The sequence below is a fragment of the Styela clava genome, chromosome 13 (assembly GCF_964204865.1).
Source record: "Styela clava chromosome 13, kaStyClav1.hap1.2, whole genome shotgun sequence".
Classification (NCBI taxonomy): Eukaryota; Metazoa; Chordata; class Ascidiacea; order Stolidobranchia; family Styelidae; genus Styela; species Styela clava.
The window spans coordinates 6,395,236-6,418,927 of record NC_135262.1 but is presented as its reverse complement, the minus strand read 5'-3'; the positions used below and the strand labels follow the sequence as shown (position 1 = coordinate 6,418,927).

The 23,692-nt window shown below is 34.5% G+C and overlaps 1 protein-coding gene across 1 annotated transcript; it reads left to right on the top strand.

Annotated features, from left to right (window-relative positions):
- Positions 1-1,222: 1,222 nt before the first annotated feature.
- Positions 1,223-23,692, top strand: LOC120332714 (protein fantom-like). The gene is made up of 29 exons (XM_039400023.2): positions 1,223-1,404; positions 2,623-2,767; positions 3,266-3,333; positions 3,695-3,795; positions 4,218-4,375; positions 4,643-4,800; positions 5,785-5,929; positions 6,512-6,632; positions 7,729-7,847; positions 8,107-8,246; positions 8,798-9,025; positions 9,582-9,700; positions 10,026-10,127; positions 10,566-10,640; positions 11,287-11,480; positions 11,705-11,774; positions 11,986-12,115; positions 12,556-12,641; positions 13,310-13,463; positions 14,329-14,483; positions 15,185-15,310; positions 15,936-16,120; positions 16,338-16,437; positions 17,369-17,488; positions 19,781-19,952; positions 20,557-20,678; positions 21,347-21,533; positions 22,583-22,726; positions 23,055-23,692. Exons 1-29 carry the CDS (start codon positions 1,341-1,343, stop codon positions 23,237-23,239), a joined length of 3,873 nt encoding a protein of 1,290 aa, XP_039255957.2. The 5' UTR covers positions 1,223-1,340; the 3' UTR covers positions 23,240-23,692.

The window sequence follows — 23,692 nt, the reverse complement described above, 5'->3', positions numbered from 1 at the left end:
TACCGTCTCAGTTGGAATAATTAACACAATCCGGGAAATCAAGACAAAATCAGTCATTGGAGTTATGAAATCTCGTAGCCTACTTATCCCTACACATACCTTGGAGATTTTAGCATTATTACCGTATATATATTATTTATACAAGACTTGAAACTTTAAAAGTAAGGTAACAAAATTTGTTTGTTCTAAAATGAACAGATTTTTCAGATTCAAAACAGATTCTATTTTTCCTTTATATAATAATTATGGAATCAAAGAGCAATTATTTAATTTGTTGAAATTTAATATGTCACCTTGAAGATAGGAAACAAATTGTCTAAAACTAACCAAACCTTGTACTCTAAATAAAGTACAGTGTGCCACAAGAATCCCCACTTGGTCTTTCGTTTTTCTTAACTTATATAAAAAAAAAACTGAATTGACTCGAGCGTGTTTTTGTGGAAAAAAATTGGAGTGAACTGACTACTGTTCCAAACCACGACTTTTCTAGCGTGTAAGCATGATTCACACCTTGGATGCTCATAATTAAGATGTATGGAGCGCAACCGGTGTAAGCAAAACGGTTTAATATGCTGGCGCATCGAATTTCTATACAGTACAGGAAAAACTTCAGTGTGGTATGGCGTGGCATGATGGTACTCCTGAAGTATGTGAACCAAGATGGCGGACACCGGAACGTAGTATGCGTACCAGGTTAGAGTAAGGCCATAATTCTAGATACAAATAGTACGGAAGTCACTTGACTAGTCCCCGAACGCATAAAAGAACTAAAATTCGAATAAAGTTATGACCTAACCCTAATCTGATACACATATACGTTCCGTGTCCGCCATCTTCGCTCACATACTTCAGGAGTACCGACGTGATATCATGATATAAAAATATAAAAGCAAATTAATGAAATATATGAAAAAAAACAGGTATTACTTATTTTGGCAATGGCCATCAAGGCGATGCAACCAACTAATCCCATACCCGACATGGGCTGGTTACCGAGAGGAAAGACTCATATAATTGAGCCGTTCACCCTATCGGCTTTCCTAATCTCTGGGGAAAAAATGTAAATCCCATACTATTTTGATTTGTACTTTTCGAACCTTATTATTGATTTTGTTTGTTATCCTTATTTTTTAATTGCACAAGAAGCTATGGCGTCCACTCGCGGAAATGCATTGCGGAATTGATTTCAACCGTTTGTTTTGGGTTTGACACGTGACAAAAATTCCCAAGGTAACCAACCAAGCGAAGCCGGGAAATTTGCTCAAACTTTGGATCGACGTCTCGTTTGTTTTTGTTTTCCTGTTTTTACGTATCTCCGAATGGTAACTTGTTAATTGGAAATGGATTACATTCCCCAGCACGACGCTGGGGTTTCCAGGAGCCACACTGCTGCCAAATCAACAAGTGAGTTACGGTACTGTTTAGTAAACATGCGCCATTATATGCACAAAGCATTGAAAATATACCGTACCGGTATATTTCAGTATTTGCTATACTGCAATATAACGTTATATATCAAAGAAAAAAAATTATGACAGTTAAAACTTACCAAGGTCATGCATATAAAAATAAAAATAAATATGGTAGTCATCAGTACTTACTAATAATTTCTATGAAGTATTGTTTCTCAACGATTGCTTATATGCTCTAAAGGTTTGCTCTTGAAAAATAAGAAAGCTACTTGCAGACTTGTTGAAGACCTCTGCTTTATTACAGAACCATACTTTTTGCATGTTTGCAGAAAATTTACTGAAATATATCTCCTGAAGTACAATGCTACATATATTTTACTTTGACATTGTAGGAAAAAAGGTTCAAAAATTCATTATTCAGATATTTCAAATATAAGCACTTATATAAAAGCACAGGCTCGTCACAGTCTACATCACAAGCCGCGTGCATGAGCAACACAGATTTCGAACATGCACATACAGACATATAAAATGCAGAAATGCAAAGAGGGCAATGTTGGCGTATACTAGAATAGGTACACTTTTCCACAGGCAATGATAGATAATTATCGAAAAAAAAATTTTCTCATGTTTATAATATAAACTGCACTGCACTTGTGCGAGAAACGTGGCATATCTGCAACTGCTATTGCCATATCTAGAATTATATATAATAATACTATATTTCAATTCAGGGTTGTGGAATCTGAGTTTGGCAGATTTTTGTTGGAATTAGTGTCATATTTACAAAGTTGTCAAAGTCAAAATTATTGCTTCTACAGGCTCAGATTCAGAACTTCAGTGTTTCAATGCTGATAAAAGAAGCTGTATTTTCTTCAGAAACTAGATTAGCGTTTAAGTTTAATTTCATCAAAATTGTATTTTCTATAATTTCAGAGTTTTAGTTGGAGTCAAAAATTTTTTTTAAGTCCGAGTTGATTGATTGAATCTTCCCCTAGACTCAACACCTCCATTTTAAATTGTGGATTAACAGATTAATATTAATTTAATTATTGAGTTCCTCTATTTGCTCACCTCACTTGTTATAACAATAACATTGATGATGACAAAACACCACCAATCCATCTTATATACGTGTGGCAGTATATTACATAGGATGCATAATTTAGCTATTTGTGATCAAGATTATGTGGGAATTATCGATTCACAGGGATGAATCCTCAGCAGGAAGCTCATGCTCGTGCCATGGTTAGTAAGTTGTCGAGAGAAGAACTCGAAGATCAATACCTGAGGTCACAAGAGGAAAACATTGTTTTGAAACGACATTCTCGAAAGCAAGATGAGAAAATAAAAAGGTGAAATTGATAAACAGTGCTCCTGAATCTGAGAAGTTTGAATCTGACTTGAAATTCCTATCAATTTTAAAAAATATCTTGGCTTTGTTTTGGCGGAGATGTTTTAAGAAACTGATTAAAAATCTTCAACTCTGACTTTGACATTTGCAAGTGTTTTTCAGTTATTAAAAACTTCTGCGAAAATCAATATCTCACCTTAATTTGATTTTTATTATTTGTATAAGTTTAACTCTGGGTACTTCCGTAGTATGTGTACCAGGTTAGGGTTAGGCTATAACTTTATTCTGATTTTCCTTATTTTAGTTCTATTATGAGTTCGGGGACTGTTTATGTCAGCCAGGCGAATATACCCTGTGCCCATAGCCTTCCATCCCTTTACACAACTTGATGTAAAGTAGGCGAACAAAATTAGTTACCTCTATATTGGTACACATACTTCTGGAGCGCCTAGTTTTGTTCTGAGAAAGCATGAATAATGAGATCTCTTTTGTTTTTCAGGATATCCACTAAGTTGATTCGACTTGTAAATGACAGAAAGAAATGGTCAGCAGAAACTGGGACGCCTGGTATGTATTATACTTATTTGGATCTGTGTAAGCTATAGTGTTAATGAAGTTGTTTTTGTTTTTGTTAATGTTTTATATGTTATCGAATTATAGTAGTTCTCTCGATATAAAATGTTGGGAAATTTATTTTTTCATGCTAAATAAGATAGGATTTTTATATTTATAATGGGGCGGCCATAATCGAGCAACATTTACGGGAACCACTCTGAAAAAAGTCGAGCAAACCTATTGTACATAAGTATTCCCCACAAGATTCAAATCTGCTAACTCATGCAGGGTAATCAGAGGTGTGAGGGCAAGTATGTTTCTGAATCTTAGCATGATGTCTCACTTTTGGACCTCAAATGATCAATGTATTTAGGAAAAAGGAGCACACGGGAAGTATCCTTGGAAGAAACTATTGAAACACAGCAAGATCAGATTAGAAAATTACAGAAAGACAATGAAATGCTTAAGCAAAAGGTAAACAGAGTCTACTTATGGTCAATAACTCACACAGTAAAATTATCATTGTAAAAAATAGTTGAACATCAGAATTTTACCAACTTCTCATTAATGAGTCAGTCACAAAATTAAATATTTGAATGTTCAATAATTCTATGTGAAAAAAATTATACCTGTAATTGGCTTTGATTGCGGGTCATTCAGTAGGGAAAACCCGACACTGGGTAACCTGGACACTGGCTGGGCTATTGTTTTAATTTTCTAAACTTTCTGATGCATATGTTTGTGACATTCCTTCGGACAGTTTGGCATTTTATAATTTTGTCTAGTATTTTTAAGCCCCTAACATTATGGCGCAAATTTTGGTAAAATTGGTGCTACAAATTAGGACGACTATAATTTTTAAGACTCAAACAGTCATCAAATAAACTATTTTTCAGCTTCATGTTGCCAATCAACAACTTTTGACACAAGGCAGAAGACACACTCCCTATGGTCATGTACAGTCTAGAATTAACTCTGGGATTGAGAGAAGACCTTTCAGCGCAAGGGAACGTTCAAAAACTGGAACTAGATCAAAAAGTCCTGGTCAAGACAGGTAAAGCTTTTCAAATCACTGGTTAATATGAACTATGATTTTGATATAAATTCTCGGGGGTCGGAGTCAAAATTTTTTTCAAGTCGGGAGTGAAAGTCAAATTTTGTTTTCATGTCAGGAGTCCATGTCAATTGCAAACTTCCCCTGACTTAACATCCGTGGTGGTTAGATATTTAGCTAAGAACTCAGTTTTTTTCCCATATAAAAAAAGATACTGAATTTACTGTACTGAATTTCAAATCTACCGTATATTTGTTTTCTCATTAGCTTTGCAACCTCTGTTGGTCCAAGATACGGCCATAGCTTGTTGGAAGAAGCCAGAGAAGAAAATAAAAATATGCAGAATGTTATTATAAGATTACAAGAACAACTCGCCAATGCTGAATCAGAAAATAATCAACTCCAAAATGAGCTCAGACTGAAAAGTGAGTAACATTGTGTTTTGATGAGTGAATAAAATCATTCTGTTAAATTTGATATAAGGAAATTTTTCGCAACTTATGATATTTTTTGAGTGATCAGAGGTGCGGGGGCATGAGTATTCCTAACGCTTATCTTATGTATTTGTACATAGCTGTTCTGTGTGTGATTATTGATTCTAACTCTCTTGGAGCTCTCAATGTAAAGTGCTTTTTGAGATTTTATCTCCATTGAAATTAAAGTTAGCAAATAGTTAACCATGCTGTAAAAATATCGTGATTGCTCTCAGGAGTAAATGGTAAATCAGGGTCAATTATTGCAGAAATAAATTTCTGACCTCCTTATGACTGCATAATGATTTATGTAACAGCTAGTAAGTCAAAGCTTACTGCATTGTCCAAGGCCACACACCTGTAATGATAATAATAATCCATTTAGATATTCCCATGTCTGGCCTATGTAATTATGACTGCCCAAAGTTATTGAACATGAAGTGCACATATGAATCGTTTTGGAAATTTTAATTTTTTTGTTTCGATGTATATTGCACCACCACGTGGCATTACATCAACCTAATCCTCCATTTTTTTGGTGAAGACGTTATTCAGCTATTCCATACCGGTACTGATGTGAATTGCCATGGCATTAGGACTTGATTGTCCATTGTTTGATTCGAAGCCTATGAATTATCAAATAATAGATTTGGTTGTAAGCCACATAGGTTATTGGTAATGCTAAGAAAATCCATGTCCATAAATTTGTGAAGACGTTATTCAGCTATTCCGTACCGGTACTGATGTGAATTGCCATGGCATTAGGACTTGATTGTCCATTGTTTGATTCGAAGCCTATGAATTATCAAATAATAGATTTGGTTATAAGCCACATAAGTTATTGGTAATGCTAAGAAAATCCATGTCCATAAATTCAAGCGTTGCTTTCTCTTAGAAATTGTCTTTTTCTCATGTTTTATTCTGATTTTATAATAGATGTTGCACATGAAGATGATGTTCTCAAATTTAAAGAGCATTTGAATTCAAACAAAAAAACAACACTGGGTGAAAATATTGAGCTTATAAGAATACAGCGTGAACTTAAGGAGAAGAGTTCAGCATTTAATGCAATGGAAGCAAGGTTAGTAATATTCAATATAGCTTCTGTCTTAATAATATGCCATAATTTTTATATTAACTAGGGATCGGAAAGCCTGTAAAATGGCCCAATCCATAATCATATGATGAACCACGGCCTTTTGTCCGATTACTAGTCCATGTCAGGTTAACCAGTTACTTGTTTCAGATGCATGGACTTGACAGTGGAGGAATTTGTATCCTACCAGTGGTAACTTGGAACACTCCGCAGCAGCGAGAAGTCCAGCAATCCTCTCGAACGTAGCTATCCTCACAGACTCGAGACTTAATAAGCTTATTTTTTTAATTTAGATTCATATTTAGGTTTATTTACGATATTCTGTCATAATTAGTTATACCTTCTCGAATAATGCTATTCGACAGATGTGATTGAAAATTTGTAATTCCTACAAAATGTAACAATTTTATCAGGGTTTCCAACTGGGTAGGTCAATTTACTCCAATGGTGTGCAAGTCAGAAATGCACACCTCTACACTTCTCAGAATTTATCAGTATTTGTTTCCGATGCAGTCTTTGTGTATGAACAAACAATGCTTTGCATTATTTAAATGATGTATTCTACAGATATCGAGAATTACAAGACACACATCAAAATATTCGACTCAACTATGACAAAGTTCTTCAAGAAATGGAACATCTCAAATCAAGACTCCATGAAGAAGAAAGTCGTAGTTTTAGTTTGCAGGTGAACTTGTGTTTTCTTTTATATACGATTTTTGTCTACTATTTTTGAGCTGTTTCGAAATTTATGGGAAAATAAATATTATGTATAAATGATTATTTATATTGGTAATTTAATTTTGCAGCTACAAAAGCACTACACTTAATATTCGAGAAGATCTTTGGGTCATGAGATTTTACAAATATATTTTTTTTTTTATAAAATTTGAGTCACTTGAAAAAAAGTTTGGGAACCACTGACATAGAACTTAGAACACTAGGGTTCTGCAGAACCCCAGTTAAAGAGCACCCTTCAAGAACTCATTCATTATGTTGCTATTTTTATTGAAGCTCTCAATGAGTCTCAAGGTGAAACTACTTCTCATTGCCAAATAAATTGAAGTTTGAGTGTTTATTGACTATAATAGCCTACTAGAAGGAATGTTATTTAGTGGTCTGAATATCATCATAAGTGTTCATCAGGTCAAGTGTTTTGAAGGAATTAGGATTACTGATTAATAAATTATAATTATTTATTTATTTATTTGGGGTTTCTTACCTTTTTTACAAATTAGGCACTAGTCAAGCGGGCACTATAAATAAGATAAGATATTTTTTTGAATTTGCCTTGGTAGAAGAAGAATGATTAGAGAATTTGGAATGTAGTGAAATGCTATCAAATTTTCAAATTTCAAGAACTAAAAATTTTCTGAGGAATATTGGGTACTAACTTGGTTTTAAACCAAGATTTCTTATTATAAACATGAACTAATGAGATTTGATGCCTTTCTTAAAATTCAATCAAACCAATCATAAGAATGATTTATGTTGATCTTTGCAAAGCAAACCCTTTTTTCAAATGTAGAAAGAAAATATTTCTAATAAATGGTTATGGGAGATTAGCGTATGTCCTGATTTAAAAAAGAAGCAACCAATAACAATTTTCTTTGCCAGGCCTGGTTACTGTTTTTCTGGTGTGCATAAAAAAAATACACTTCATTGAAGATTTTCAAAGTATTCAAATATTTTTAGGATTCAACAATATTGATAATATTTTTTATCAAATTATGTGTTGATCACATTGAACAATGTTATTTTGTTATTTTGCTACAAATTTTTAGAGCCAGATGAAAGGAGGAGGCACAAGCCAGCGTAAAACTGCTGAACTGCAACAAACAATCTATGATTTGGAAAGAGAACTTGAAATATTGAAAGATGCTAATGAAAGATTGACGAACAAGTATGATCGAAGATAATAATAGTTTGATAGTTAGATAGAAATCCAGGACGCTATTACTTTTCATTTTTCTATTATTTTAAATTTTCCTTCAGTCTTCAGAACCCGATATTTCAGTGTAAATTTCGACGTCATATTTTAATTGAGAGGTAACATTTTTTATTTATTCAATATTGCTTGACCACCTTGATTATAATGTTAAATTTTATCATAGCCTTAAATGATTCACTATAAACTAATTATAAAAAAATCCTTTCGACAGTGCGTTCGCATCAGGACAAGAACAAAAATGGAGGCATGTTGAACGTGAACTACGATCTCAAATCGCACAGCTAGAAGCTGTTGTACAATATGATCTGAAAGATAAAGATTCAGTTTTACAGAAAGCTGCTAATGAACGAGGTATTTTACGATTTGTTCTTAATTTGTCAAAAACAGCATATCGACTGATCAAACTAAACACACCATCTCAAAGCGTAATGACTCAACTACGACTCTACCAACCAGAGTCATTGTATTAGCAAAAAAGCTTAGTGAAATAAGATAGTACTATGTTACATTTTTTGTTCGAAAAAATCCAAATTCACTAGCTCAAAGCAGCAATACTTTGAACCAGATTGTGTTAGTGTCAAGGTAAATTGTTACCAATACATAATCAAATCAAAATTGGTTTCAAAATAACAATGGTAAGCGTGGTGTTGGGCATAAGTTTCTAAACCCTGATTCGTGATTCATGGATGGCCCTTGTGTCTTGAGTCTCCGCAAATTTTAAAATTTGAGTCCCAATTCAAGCCACTGAACTCCCGAGTCCAAAGTCATTTCGACTTGCTGCTTTCTAGTCACAAGTCAGGCGGATATCATGGTAGATTTCATAATTATCAGTGAAATGGATAAATAGGAGTGTGATGTAATACTGACTGGTACTAATATATATTAAATCAATCGTTTTCAAGCAATGAATGATCGCATGCAAAATGAAAGACGAGTCGCTCATGAAGAATGCTCTCGACTCCGAGTTGAGAATCAAGAATTGAGGAATCGACTTCGATTGTTATCATCACTAGATGATGCTGTTGATGTGGTCGAGTTAGAAGAAGCTCTGGCAGTCATTCGACAAAAACGACACCTGGCTGCTGAGAGAAAGCGTCCTGACTTTCTGGAAAGTTACGATGAATCTAAAGGTTTGGAGTTTTTTGGTTTAAAGACTTGCAACCCGTCTTAAATAATGCATGTTTATGTACTGTCATCCCATTTATATCCAATAATTTTTTGTTGGGTTATTTATATTAAAGATGAATCTTTTAATCAAAATAATTTCAATATTGCTGTTTTTGAAATACTCAGGTATAAGAATTGAACATTATCAAATTTAAATTGCAATTTTCTATGACATGCACCATTTATAATTCTTGGTCCGTTTCCAAAGATTCCCATCACTTTTGGCACTCACTCTTCTTTAAAAAATCTAATTTTTGTTTTTACTTGTTTTCATCAGTTCGTTTATGTGCCATGTTCAATATTCAACAATCCAAAACACAAGAATACATGTATTATGGCAAGCAATCAGATAAATCGTGGCCAATCTCCTTTAAATAAATGTAGTCAGCCCGGGCCGTTGCCATTGACCCCAGAAAACCATTTTGTGGCCCCCTGCACTAAACCATTGCACACAATGGCTAAGATTGTATTCTATTTCTCTTTAGGAAATGTTTCAGTCATTGTCTTATTTATTTTCAGATCTTGATACATTATATAACGAGCTACAAGTTCAACATGCAGACACTGTTCGTGAACTTGAGAAAACAAGAGAAATGTTATTAATGCAACATAAGATTAATAAAGATTATCAAATCGAGGTTTGCAATTTATCATTACTGTATATTAGTATCTTTTTTATGAAAATTTGTCTCAATGAATCACAACATACCTTTTCTCTCTCTTGAGATAAATATGAACAATAGGAGGCCTCATCAAATTAATTTCATTTAAAAAAAGAAAGTTAGAATTTCGAGCCTTGTAAAAAAGCATCAGCAGATAACTTTACTCAAAATTTTTGGTAATTTCACACTCATGAACAACACCAGGTATAGTAGGAGAAGATTTAAAATCTGCAATTATTTTCATTCTATTACTATTATTTATTATTTGTAAACTTGAGATTTATTGAGAACAACATTTCAGGTGGAAAGTGTTTCAAATAAAATGGAACAGATGAAACGAGAATATGAAGATAAACTCGAACATTTTGCTCAACTTCTTGATGCAAGAGCTGCTAGAGTAAAGGTAGAAATATTTCTTGAATTGTGTCCAGGGCTTCTGACTCCGGCTTAAAAAAATATTAGCTTTCGACTCTTGACCTCGAATTAAAAAAATTGTTTACTCAAAACTACTTTGGGTTGTAAAAAATGAAAATTTGATAAAATGAAATTTTTGATTACGAAAGCTCCGTCGTATGCAAGCTTTCTTTAACTGATTGTTAAAAACGATTTATAAATTTTCCCTTTTGAGTTTTTTGGAGACATTTTACCATTCAAGTCTAAACTAGCCAACTAGGACTAGAAAGACCAAAACTCTACTTTGACTTCATAGGTTGGATTGTGGCCCAGTGTTAGAAGCAAATTGTTTTTAGTTATTTTTTATTTGAATTGGCGTACTTACAGACGAACTAAATCGAAGTATTCCATTGTTCCCTTATGTGTAACAAAAATTATTCGTTTTCAGAAATTAGAAAAGCAATTACATGATGTTGCATACGGAACAAAACAATTTAAATATAAACCTGAAGATGAGGATGAGGTAAGTAGAGGAATAATAACTTTTTTTAATTAACTTAATATTTAATAATTAACTTTTTTTTAAAATAAGTTTTTACTCAAAGTGTTACCTGCACATTGTTCATTTCAATCGATCATTCTCTGTTTCCTATCATTCATTTTGGTTTGAAATTCTTTTTGCTGAGACGCGATAATTTAAATCAAGTTCTGAAAATTCTGTGGTGCACGTTATCAGAGGTGCGCAATCTTCAATACAGAAGGGCCAGATACAAATAACTGGGTGAACCCGCGAGCTGCACCTTTATATTACATAAGCTTTCTGGTAGTCGCAGGCTCAAAAATTCTGGTTTATCTTATGACATACGTTGTTCACGAGCTCTTAGGGAATTGTAACATAGGTATAGATTGGACTCTGGTATAGGCTTTGCAGATTGAACTAAATTAAAAACTCAATTAACGGGTCGCACACGATTCAAAATTGGCACTTATCCGTGGGAAGCACACTTTTTCCTTGTGGGCCGCAGTTGCTCCATGGGCCGCAGGTTGCCCACCCCTGCAATATATTATTAAACCATTGTTACAATAAAACTTCGATAAATAAAATCTTAGTATATTGGACTTGCAGTCAATGATTATTGTACATCATCGAAACGAATTATTTCACTCAGGTTGAGGCAGAAAATGAAACTTTTGATTTTGCTCGACTCGAGCGAGGAGAAAACTTATTGGAGATCAGTATTACTAAAGTATCTCTGTCGAGAGATGCAATACAAGCGATCGATGACAGAGAACCATCGACTTTCATCACTTTTGCTTTCTATGATTACGAACTCGTCAGCACACCGATCATCAAAAGTGGAAGGTAGTTTTTGTAGAGAATATGAAATTCAAACATAGATCGGAAACAAAACAAATAATATTTTTCATACGATGCTAATTCTTGTCTTTGCTCTGAACAAGGCTCTGCATATGCAGCCTCTAATATCTAACAAGGAGGTAAGGATTAAGGACTTTATTATTGGAATTATCGATTGAGTCTGGTTAAATTTTTCTCGCATTCAATAATTTTTTGTTCTTGTTTTTCAGTCCAAGGTTTGATTTCACTTCTCAGTATATTGTAAAGGTTGATGACTTACTACTTCACCATTTACAGAAGGTATTATTTTGTTTTTGCATAATCACCAGTATCATTGTTACGTTTTAAATAATATTATAGGTTTTCCCGATTTTCTAATTTTTCTGTGTGCCCATTGCTAGGTTTTTTGTACGCTTTTCAGCGAAATCAAATTAAATTTATAATTCATATTATTCAGTAAATTATCTAATTAAATAAAGTAATTTGTTTAAGTGTCATTTCTATTTTTCAGGATAGCACGTTAGTGGAACTTCATCAAGCATTTGGTACTGAATATACAACAATATGCGCTTGTAAAATTCGATTCAATCAATTGCTCGACAAACCACAAGGCAAACTGCATGGTACAGCTATTTTAACAGGTATGTTTAATTGACCAACGACAAGTAACATTTTTGACTCGGCGGTGTGATACTGATGCATCATGCTAAGCATTAGGAATACGCTCGCCACCTCGCCTCCGCGCCTCTGATGATTACTCTGCGTGGGTTCGAAGATTCCGGTATTGCCTACCCAATTCAATTTATAAAATCCAGGGTGAGGTCGGGGTCATGGGTTTTAAACTCAAGAAATTCGCCATGTCATGCCTGTATAGTCAAGCTTCAACCATCAGGCCACCTTGCTTCATGAGATTACATTTACATATTATAGGCAAAAGCTCTTGGTACTTCAGTGACCGCCCTCAACTTCTCTAGCGATCACTCATCACATCTTATTTCTGTCTGAGTGCACGTAATCTTTGAGTGATATTTTTTAAATATTTTTCCATTCTGTTTTATCTGTTATACAATTCATTATCTAGGTATAAAAGATGGTGCAAATTATGGAACTTTGGATTTTTGGGTGAGATTGAGAGTTCCGATGGACCAAGCAATTCGTTTATACAAGGTAAAATAATTGTATGCAATAATCATTTTGTTGCCTACTACTGGTTTTCCTAGCAAAAACTGATGCTGAGTTTCTCATGAATGATCTTGAGTCCTGACGCTCTGTACAACACAGAACACTTTCAAGACGATCTCCAGTATCTTATCATTACTGGTACCTACTTACATAACTGTCAAACAACGGATGTTTCCCCAAGCATTGATTTCCTTGTTTATTCCCATAACAATGACCAATTAGCATCAAGTCAACGATGATGTAACAATTGCAATTTATGCAGTTGCTCAGACACTACTTTCGCTCAGACAAATATTCAAGCATGGTTGTAAACATTGTCTCATTTTAGTGCTTTTGCATGTTACTCATCAGTTTTCAGTTGTTTTTCCGAAAAATAGTTGCAAAACAAATAACCTAATTGTCATTATGTCTTCCGAAGACATTTAGTTTTGTTGCAATAATTTAAAATTGATAAACTCTGCGATAGACTGGCCTAAAATCAGTTATCAGTACCTGTAAGCGGCACATGGTTCAATGTTTTGAATGAAAATGATAGTTTTGATTTTTGAACATGTGAGCCAGTTGGCGCCAACTGTGGGGATCAGAACCCTGTTGTGTCTGCCTTGTATAGAAAGGGGCCAAGGATCCAAACACATTCTTATTCTACTTTACAGGAAAGAACAAAAGCACTCGGATATTTATCAGCAAACACAGCTACAACTCAGAAACATCTTGATGCTGCATTGACAATGCAACCTCCTGAAGATAATTTCAACCAACTGGATATGCAAATTATGTCATGCAACCATGTACAAGCTCGTAGACCAGGTAATTATAATTTTTTTGAGCAGGTGTGTCCAACATTTTCTGCAGTGGGTTATATAACTAACTTCAGATATCTAGCTGAACCTCTCAAAAAATAGTTCTTGTATAGTTTGTAAACATCAGCTTTGAGGGAAGTTGTAGCATAAACTGTCAAATCAGGATTTTATTCTGTATGGGGAAAAATGAGTGTTGACAAGGGCCACACTGAGTGGTTACTATTGTAATAGTAACTGGAATGTGGTGGGCCGGGTAAAAAAATTGCCTAAATAAACTGCCACATTTAAATTATCCATAATTCAGTGTAGTGTCTCAACGCTGTTGTTCTCATGGTTACCTCGCTTGTCATTAAAATGTGTGATTACTGGGTATTCCAAGTCACTTCAGCATACTTGAATATCTTTTCGATATATATAGTTTGACTTTCATTTTTCCATCATATGTTAGACTTCTTTAAACGTGACGCTGCTCAAAAATCAGATTGGTTTTCTACATCTCCTATCACCCCGAAATTTTTTTATTATTTCATTTTTCATTCCTTATATGTAGTGAAAACATTCGAGGAAAACTCATTTAGACCTTTTTCCAGGCTTTTAATAACATTACTGGTATACTAAAACGAGAAAAAAGAACAATTTACAAGATGTAGCAATCTTGACCCACACTAACCAAATAAAACCCTCGCTTTGCCACGCGACTATTAACATCACTCGGTCATGGTGCCACGTTGGCCACATTAGGTGACGCTAATTCAATTAAATCACACTATGTTTTGTGCATATTTGTAGCCTGGTTAAAAATAAACTACCGATTACCAGCAGAATGATTATTGTTAAATCTGGCTTTTAAATAACATTGTTTCTAATTTCAGGCGTTCAACCGAATGTATACTGTGTTTACAAGTTCTTTGATTTTGCCGATCATGATACAGTGATTATTCCAAATTCAAACAATCCACATTTTGATGATCATCAGTCATTCCCAGTACAAATGTCATCGGACCTGGATGCTTATCTGAAATCAGAGGTTTGTTGCTTGTTTTATCTTCAAGTAGAGATAAAGAAGTGATGAAGGTGCAGATAAGATAGATTAGTTGTGAATTGAGTACATTTTGTCAAACCAGACAAATTTTATTTTTCCTGAAAACATAATACAGTGATATCTCGGTGGTGGAACAACTCGATACTCGAACAATTCGGTAGTCGACCAGAAAGTTCTAGCTACAAATGCTGCAGTACTCAAATGGAAATTATGTTCGACTACTGAGTTTTTCCCTGAGATTTCCTTACACTGCAGGCAGCTTGTCTTGAGCCTTCTTTTGAGTGAAAACTACTACCTCCACGCATTTACAAATCGAAGCTTTATTATGCTCGACTGAACTTGGGCCTTGTTAATATAATATGATAATATATTTTAGAACCATGCTCAAAAAAGACAAGTTTCCAAATAATAAACTAAAATTGAAATCCAGACCTCATGAAGGGCAATTTTTCGTATCAGCTTGAAACGCTTTTTAGACCCACACAATAGGAAGGTTCAGACCCTTTCTTTGTAAATTCCTCGCTATGCTCCTGCTGGAGTCTACAGCCAAAATTTTATTCCTTGCAACGGGAGGCAATTAAAAATTCTCCCCGACTTCCCAGCCCTGGTCTTATTTAAATTTTCATGTTTATAATACTGGTAACAAATTTTCTAAAATTTTATGAATTTCAACATTTACTTTTCAGAAATTAGTAATATATGTATTCGATGACGCTGATCCAGACATTGCATCTTATCTTGGGAAAGCAACAGTGGATCTGATACCACTCGCTCATAACAAAGTAATTAAAGCTCCATTTCAGCTGTATAAAGTAAGTCATTTTGTGATTTTTTTATCGAGGGATGTTCAGAAGGAATCATGTGTTCATGTATGGTATCAATCTGAAATTCTTTATATTCAATATTTGAAATTCTTGAATTTAGGAATAAGTTGGAATAATTCCAATTGAAAAATCATGATTTTCAGCAATTTGAGTCTCACTCTATTGCCAAAAAGGACTTGATAATTTTTAAAACTGAAAAATATATAATATTATTTATTATTGAGATTGAGGGAAAACGTATGATCCTACGCTATTCCACAAACATTCCTAAATAATATTTACGAATATCGAATCTTAAACTAGATTGAATAATGCTGAGAAGATATAGAAGTCAATGTTTAATGACTGATTTTGAAATCCAGAAAGAAAAAATGATTTGATCACATATTTTAACGTTTCCGAAACTAGTTGAAAACTATTTGGTGAAACTTCAATTGCCCAAAATGATAAGTTTTCAAACTAAATTAATGAAAATTATCCTTCAGGAATTTAAAATTCCGGTACCGGTATTGAGTATAATAACGAATTCCGAATCAAGTCAAATATTTTTTCATGTTCGGCATTCCTGCTTAAAGTATTAAATAATTAGCTATGATTTACTTTTTTAACACAGCCTGATGAATCGGAAAATGGAACAGTCGAAATTTCAATGCGTTGGAAAGTACAATACAAAGCTCCAGATTCCGTCATGAAAATTCCTGAATCTGACTCGGAACGAAGAGAAAAACAGCAACAACAACAAATGATTCCAGAGAAATTGGTTCCTGTTTCAAAAGTTCCAGCATCAAAGCAAACAATGTAAGATTTCACTATTTTGACTTGAGAAGTTTTGTGGTCATAGACTGATTCATGAAACCACTCGTTGAATACAATTCTTACACCATCAAGCATCTGGAACATATAACTAGTTAACTATTCAGCTTCTCCATCTCCCAGCTTTTCTATCTCCCAGAATAAATATGAAAATCCCATTTTCTCGAAACTTCAGAAGTACAATAACACCTTTTTTTTAAAGGCCTCAGACACAAAAAACAACGAAGCCAGCTAAATCCGTCCATTCGACTCCGAAACCTAAAGTTTCACAACCAGAGATCAAAGAAATACCAATCAGTCCAGTGAGTTATTATCATTATTAAAATAGTCTCTTGCTAAGCTTGAACATTGATGAATTATGTCCATCATGTATGGTCGTGCTAAGTAAATCAAATATTGTCAGCAAGTCTCCTTGCTTTATGATTCATTTTTTTAAAGGATTGTTTTGCGCCTATCGCTCTGAACTAGGCTTCGCACAAGCATTCACTCCTGGGTAAAGTGCAACTTTATGCACGAATGACCTGAAACTCCTGTAATTTTAATCCAAAAAACAAAGATTGCGGTCATTTTTAAGACTTGTGCTTATCTGGTGATTAGATATTCACTGTCAAAATATTGTACGTAATTGTCAAACAAAAAATGACTTATTTACAGTCTGGTAATTCTCATGCCAAAAATTCCTCCCAAGTGGCAGTAAAAAATTTATCATTAGGTTATCAACATTTAAAAGAAGGAAATTAGGGACATTGTGATGTGATATATCTACCATAATTCTAAAAATTACTGATCACTTAGTGGTAAAAATTCACTAGCATCTACTTTCATTTTACAACTAGAAATGGCCATTTTGTAAAACTATTTGATAATACGATTGCCGTGTCTCAAAAAGACCAGAGAATTTGATAAGAAAAATAACACTGTCAAAAAATTACTAATGTCTTCAGCCCAAAAGGGGGATCGATACTCAAACAAGCCTACCTGAGAAAAAAGTATATTTTTGATATTTAAACCTTTTTGAAATAGTTTGGTGAATATTGCTCCAAACTATGAATATAGATATTAGATACCAGCTTAAAGAGCACCAATTCCTCTTAATATTTCGGAAAAAACTTTTTTTTTTATTTTAATTCTTACCCTTTTTTGCCTTGAACCCCGGTGCTATTTTAAAACAAATCAGGGTAATTTTTTGAGTATACCCTGCATATTCCACACTTAAATTTCCTTTTTCTGTAGGTTGAGTCCTCCTCTGTAAAAACAGTTGAAGAAGCTCGTCAACCACAACCAGTAGTGAAGGAAGTTAAGGAAAAAGAACCTGAACCAGCGAAAGTCTTACCTCAACCTAAAGCCAGAACTGTAAGTACCTTTTCTATACTATGTCTTTTACTCTGAACAAGGCTCTGTACAAGCAGCAGCAGCAATTGTTACGTCCTTCGTATATTCGTAACCATTAAATTGTACTGATAGCTTAATTATACGGTACCTGCATCGGCTCCTTGCGGGCGTTCCCCTTCCCGGCCCTCAATTATCCTTCCACTTCTAATTTTGGCCCCCGGTCAATCAACTCTGGGAACCACTGGACTGGATCCTTTGAATTCATTAAAATAATAGTTTTGTCACCAATATATCTCTGCAGTAAAATCAAATGAGCTTACTGCCAATTTAAGGTTTGGAGGAAAATCTCATTTTTGTATTTATTGGATCTATCAGACAACTCTAAAAATAGACACAAGGCACCAACACAAATAAAAAATAAAACAAATCCAGACCAAACTGGGGAGAGCTGACTTTGATGACCATAGGTCATATCGCTTCCTCCAGTTTAAACTGAAAAAAAAACATTGTTCTAGAACAGTGGTTCTTAAACAGGGGGGCGCGAGAGGTCACAAGATGGAATCGGAAATTTACATGTAACGGCTCCTGAAACGGTCTCCGCGTTCGTTAAAAATACCGGCTTTTTCGTGTTATAATAATTTTTTCTGTCTCGTAATAACTACAATAATTCAAGATGTCTCTCTATTTTAAGTCATTTGTGTTCAAGGTAACTCGCGGTTGCGGCGACTTACGACAAAATAAACTCATTACCTACATAAAATACCACGCCAATCCGCGGACATAATAAAGTGTGATCAACTGCCCGATTATATTTAGTTTTTATATATATATATTGCACTCATGCGAATTCGTTGTCGTTATTAGAAAGATCTGGTATAATATTCCAGAAAGTATATTTAATTTAGTACAATTAAAATACATGTAAAGTATATATATTAGTAGATGAAAAATTCATATTCATCGAAACGAAACCCCCGCTGTACGGCTTTTGAGTCAGTCCTCGAGATTACGCCAGTCGTTAAAAGAGCCGACTTTTTCAACGGATATGTAATGGTTTTTCTGTGGAATAAAATATTCAATCCATGATTGATATACTTATTTAAAATGGTTGCTTTATTTGTTTTGATTTTTATTCTTGCCAATTTCACCAATATGAGCTGTCCCTGCAACTCTTACTCCGCTCTATCGCAATGCCGTCACTCGATTAATTTCAAGATATCACAGTTACAGATATTCCAGAGTCTGCGATCCCACGGAGAAAAATTTATATCAAGTCTGTGGTTTTAGAAAACTACTGGTGTGCCGCACGCACAAGGAATTTATGAGATTTTCAATGTCCAAGAAAGTGTTTTTAATCTGTCGCGGTCCACCCCAAAACAAAACTCATGGCGTTTCCCGTTTTATTTTTAGTATTTTATTATGCCACTTTTACAGTAAAGAAATTTTAAGTTACGGATTCACTTTTTTATTCTATCGTTAGCATTTCGTCGCTGATGATTATAATAAAAACTAACTCGTTTTCCTCAGAGGTGTCATGGTTCCATTCGAGAACAAAAAAAGTAATTATAATCGTCTTCGCGGCTCAAGAATATGTCGAGGGAAATTTCGGATTTAGGAAGAATAAACACCGAAATCAAGATTTTTAGGGCTTAAATAACACGCCACGCTGACGTAAACAATGGAGATTTGAACAAAATGCAATCGTAAACGCCTTAGCGACAACAATTGATTGAAATTTTACGTGTCTTATGTAAACGTTCAATCAGAAAATATATTAAAGCATAGGTTTATTGCTTGTTTAGTTTTACTTAATAATTAGATTGACTTTGCCAAGCATTGAAAACTGAGCGGAAAAACGAGAATGTATGATGACCAACCACTATTTGGCTTTATACATACGACAGTGAATGTCGAAGATGTACTCCGAAGCGTTTTATGCCTAAACAATCTGAGCAATGACGCTATGAGACCAACACTCAGTTATAGCGCCATCTTAATATATAACAACTTGTCCATCACAAAAGCATTTTTTCAAAGCAAAAAGAGGGGGGGCGCGAAGTGTGTAAAATTTTTCAAAGGGGGGCGCGGCTCAAAAAGTTTAAGAACCACTGTTCTAGAAGCTTAATATATACATTTTTAGTATTGTTATGGATGTTTCATTGGTTGATGAATAATAAATCTCTCTTTATGACAGAATATCGAAAAATTTTATTCCTGAAGATTGTAACATAAACTACTTTGCATTTACCGCTACAACATACTAAACAACTTTTTTAAGTTTTATCGAAATCTTTATTTCTATTCATTATCAAGCTGAAACCTGCTGCAACTCTTGAAAAACATTTTATATCGGAAGAAGAAACTATACCGAAACGAATATCAGATGATGAAACAATTCCGCAACCAGTACCTCAAAAAGTTAAACCAGTGAAAATTGTTCAGCCGGTCAAAAAAGAATCAGAACTGGAAGATTCAGCTCTTGAAGGTTGTTGAGAGACATAATATGTTGAAATTTTTCATTTTTATCCCCGGAAAGACCAAGAAAGCAGCATATATTATTATAGTGTATCATTGCCGCTCGCCTGGTTGGGTGTGAGAATAGTTGATCTGGTATTTGTACTATATCCGTGTACTTTGGCGGTGGAGAAAGCCATATCCAATCATTACATGAACCACGCTGTGACAGTGAGAAGTCTAGCAATCTTCTTGCACATAATTTTACACCTCAGGATTTGATCCTGCGAACCCAGAAAAGGTAGTTATCATTGCAGCGACAAGTATGTTTTAATGCTTAGCATGGAGCTCCAACTTCCTCTTCCTCCAGCTCCCCCCCCCCCTAATATATCCGATGAGATCTCAGATGCATGCCTATGTGTATCGATCATATAGCCGTACAAAATATTAAAGATAGCCTTCATGTTTTTAGCGTGGAAGGTTTAATCCATTGACTGAAATCTGAGACCAAATTAATGTGTATAAATATTGTGAATTGTTCAACTTTATCATTACCAGTTTGGCTTTAGCATCCCAGTATACTTTTTTATAAAAATTGATCAGTTGAAGTAAATAGAAATTTATTTTTATCATAGATTCAATACAAGAGGATATTACTGAAGATCTTGATGAAGACGTAACTGATGCTGATGATATTGAAACAGATACTGACAGTGTTGTTATTATGCAAAGTCCTAATGTTACAAGTAGAATGAAGGTGAATTTTTATCATGCCCAATACAAAGCGTTAGACTGGCAGGTTTGGCCATTAGTAAAGCTTACCTATAATATTAGGGTTTACAGGATTGAATGGGATTTACCCCCGGGAGAGGAAAGTCGATAAGATGGGTTAATCATATGGCGAACCACGGCTTCTCGTCCGGTTACAAGTCCTTTTCGGGTATGGGATTAGTTCGCCAGTTAGTTGTTTTCAGATGACCGTTAGTAAAGCTTATCTATATGATTTAATTCTGGGTAAGATTTAAGTAAACAAATTTGACATTTCGGTGCAAGAGTTACTCGGTAACCCTTTATTTCTCCACCATACTTAAAATTCGCTTCGTATAAACAGTATACGGAATACAGTAAATCCCCTGTTTACTTATCGAGCATCACCATCTGCGATAAATCCATAATTTTGTTCACATAATACCCATTCGAAGATTAATATTAATTACTAGGTTCCATATTTGTTCTGGAGGGGAAATGTCGATGAGACAATCTTTATTGTTACAATAGGTTTGGCGCAACATCTGTAACCTCCGATATAAGGGAATAGACCATATTTTGATTATAAACATAAAATCACCCCTTTCTTTTAATTTTAGTCCGTTTTTTTCTGCTTATTGCTAAAAATTGCGAAAATAGTACATTTTCTCCACACAGACTGATGATCAGATCCGTATATCGGTGAATCATCTTGCAATTCATCCTGAAAGTACAGTTTGGAAAAATCCTGATATTCAGAGATTATTCATTGAATATACATTTCTCGGAGATGTGGAGGAAACTCCTGTTGCTCTTCCTAAACCAAGTAGTGCAAATCAAGAGATCAGCTATAATTTCAGTAAAGGTTAGTGTTGTCTTCAATCATGGAAGAAGTTTTCATATTACTTCCGATTTTAGGGCCCCATCTCACAGTGACATCATACAGGCATCTATTAAAAAAAACATTATGATGTCATAATAATATGTATCTCTAAAATTTATTATAAAAATCTACTATACTCTAGGCCAGGGCTACTCAACTGGCGGACCGCGGTATAAATCCGGACCTTTCGGGTATTCGATTCGGACCGCTCTAATTCTTTATTTTGAATCATTAGCCCCACTTTTGAAGTTTCCTTTTATAAAATCACTTTTATAGATTTAAATATATATGAAAAGAACTATAACGCCATAATAAACAATCTTGATTAGCTAATAATCATTAGTCGGCCGAGGAAATGCGTGTTTAAGGATGCGAAATATAATTTCTGGAAAGACCGGACCCAAATATTTTTGAAGTTTTGTATGCGAATCTTCGACAAAAATAGTTGAGTAGCCCTGCTCTAGGCCAGTGATCACCAAAGAGTGGGTCGCGACCCCAAGTTGGGTCGCCTTGAATATTTCGGGGGTCGCCGAGTGTCCGGCGATGTATTCTTGTTATATTTTTCATTATACGTGCATTCTACACTGAGCTGACTAGCACTACATAGCAAGTTTGGTATTCTGAATTACAGTGATATCTTTTATAATAAGGCTATGGTGTGACGGCAGTAATTAAATTGTAACAGGAAATCTAAAGCGTGTGATATAGTTTTTGGGAATGAGATTTTACTGTGATTAGATTTTAGTGGTTTGAAATATTTTTTTCTTTGCCATACCTAAGCGTCACAAGCTTATCATACGTCATAATTTTTGAAATGGGGTCGCGTCTCAAAAAGTTTGACGAACACTGCTCTAGGTTATTATGGGAATAGTTTTGGGCAAAAGTCGAGTCTCGAGTGGATTCCTTCGAGTGGTGTTAAATCTCACTCGTGATTGAGTGAACCTCCCAAACACCGTATATATATATATATATAATTTACTTTTAAGTCGCTTTACTTTCATCCAAATAAGCTGAATCCTTTTTGTTTCTAGTCGTCCATGTCGATGCGGAATCAAATGAAGAGAAGCGGAACCATCTTGCAGCAATGATATTGCAGAACAGTGGCGTGGAATCTACAATTGGTTTCGTTGTTGTCTCGGAACCACAAGATGAAGAAAATGAATGTGAAGAATTAGGTTGGTTTGAGTTTTTCCTTTTTCTTTTCATCATTTCTTGTATACTTACAACTCAGTGTTTCAAAAATGATGTGTTGCACATTTGGTCCTTTTTGCTACACACGTCCCACCTGTGTTCCTCTTGTCCCACTGTTTCGAGTTCGGGTAGATATTTATTGCAAGGCAAATAGGTAAAGTGAAGCATATGAAGTGGAATCCATGATATGTTCTGGGTTAGAATGGATATAATACTTTGGCAGAAGGTTAGAGTTTTCGTATGAAGTGGAATCAACATAAAATGCGCATTATTAGCAGGATTGAAATTAACAATGTTCCTTCTACTCTTCAGGTGAAGCCACAGTGGACTTGAATCAAATACTTATGGTAGGGCAAGATGTGAATGACGCTGATATTGATGTGATGGACGAAAATGAAGTCATCGGTAGATTGAACGTTTCTGTCGAAGCAGTTGCCGCACTCAACTCTGTTGTGAAGGAAGTTCATCATTTAGTTGAACAGCAAAAGGAAAAGTAGATAATGTCCTCAAAGTCAAATTTTAAGGTTTTAAATGTTAAAGGTTGTGTGTCAAAATATGGAAAACGAGATGAGTTTTTAACTTTTAATTCATAAAACATGATTTTATTCTTGAATGTTGTTAAATATTACAATATTTTTGTGAACAAATGTTTTTAAAGCTAATTTGAACTTATACAAATTCATTGGGCCATAGTGTGTACCAGATTAAAAATGCAGTACTTGAAATGAACATTAAGCATTGCAGAATTTTTTTTTTTTAATTCAAAGAAAATGTAATTGAATCTCTTTACGGTCATCTTCTCTTGGCCAGTTGTTTTCAAACGTTCATCACCATTGCCCCCTTTCAAAGAATATCAGTTTTTGACCTCCTGCACTTCTTATCCATGTCACACAGAGAATCACTCGGTGACTATTAAGGGGCACCGTATCTGAAGCCCTGCTCTAGGGAAA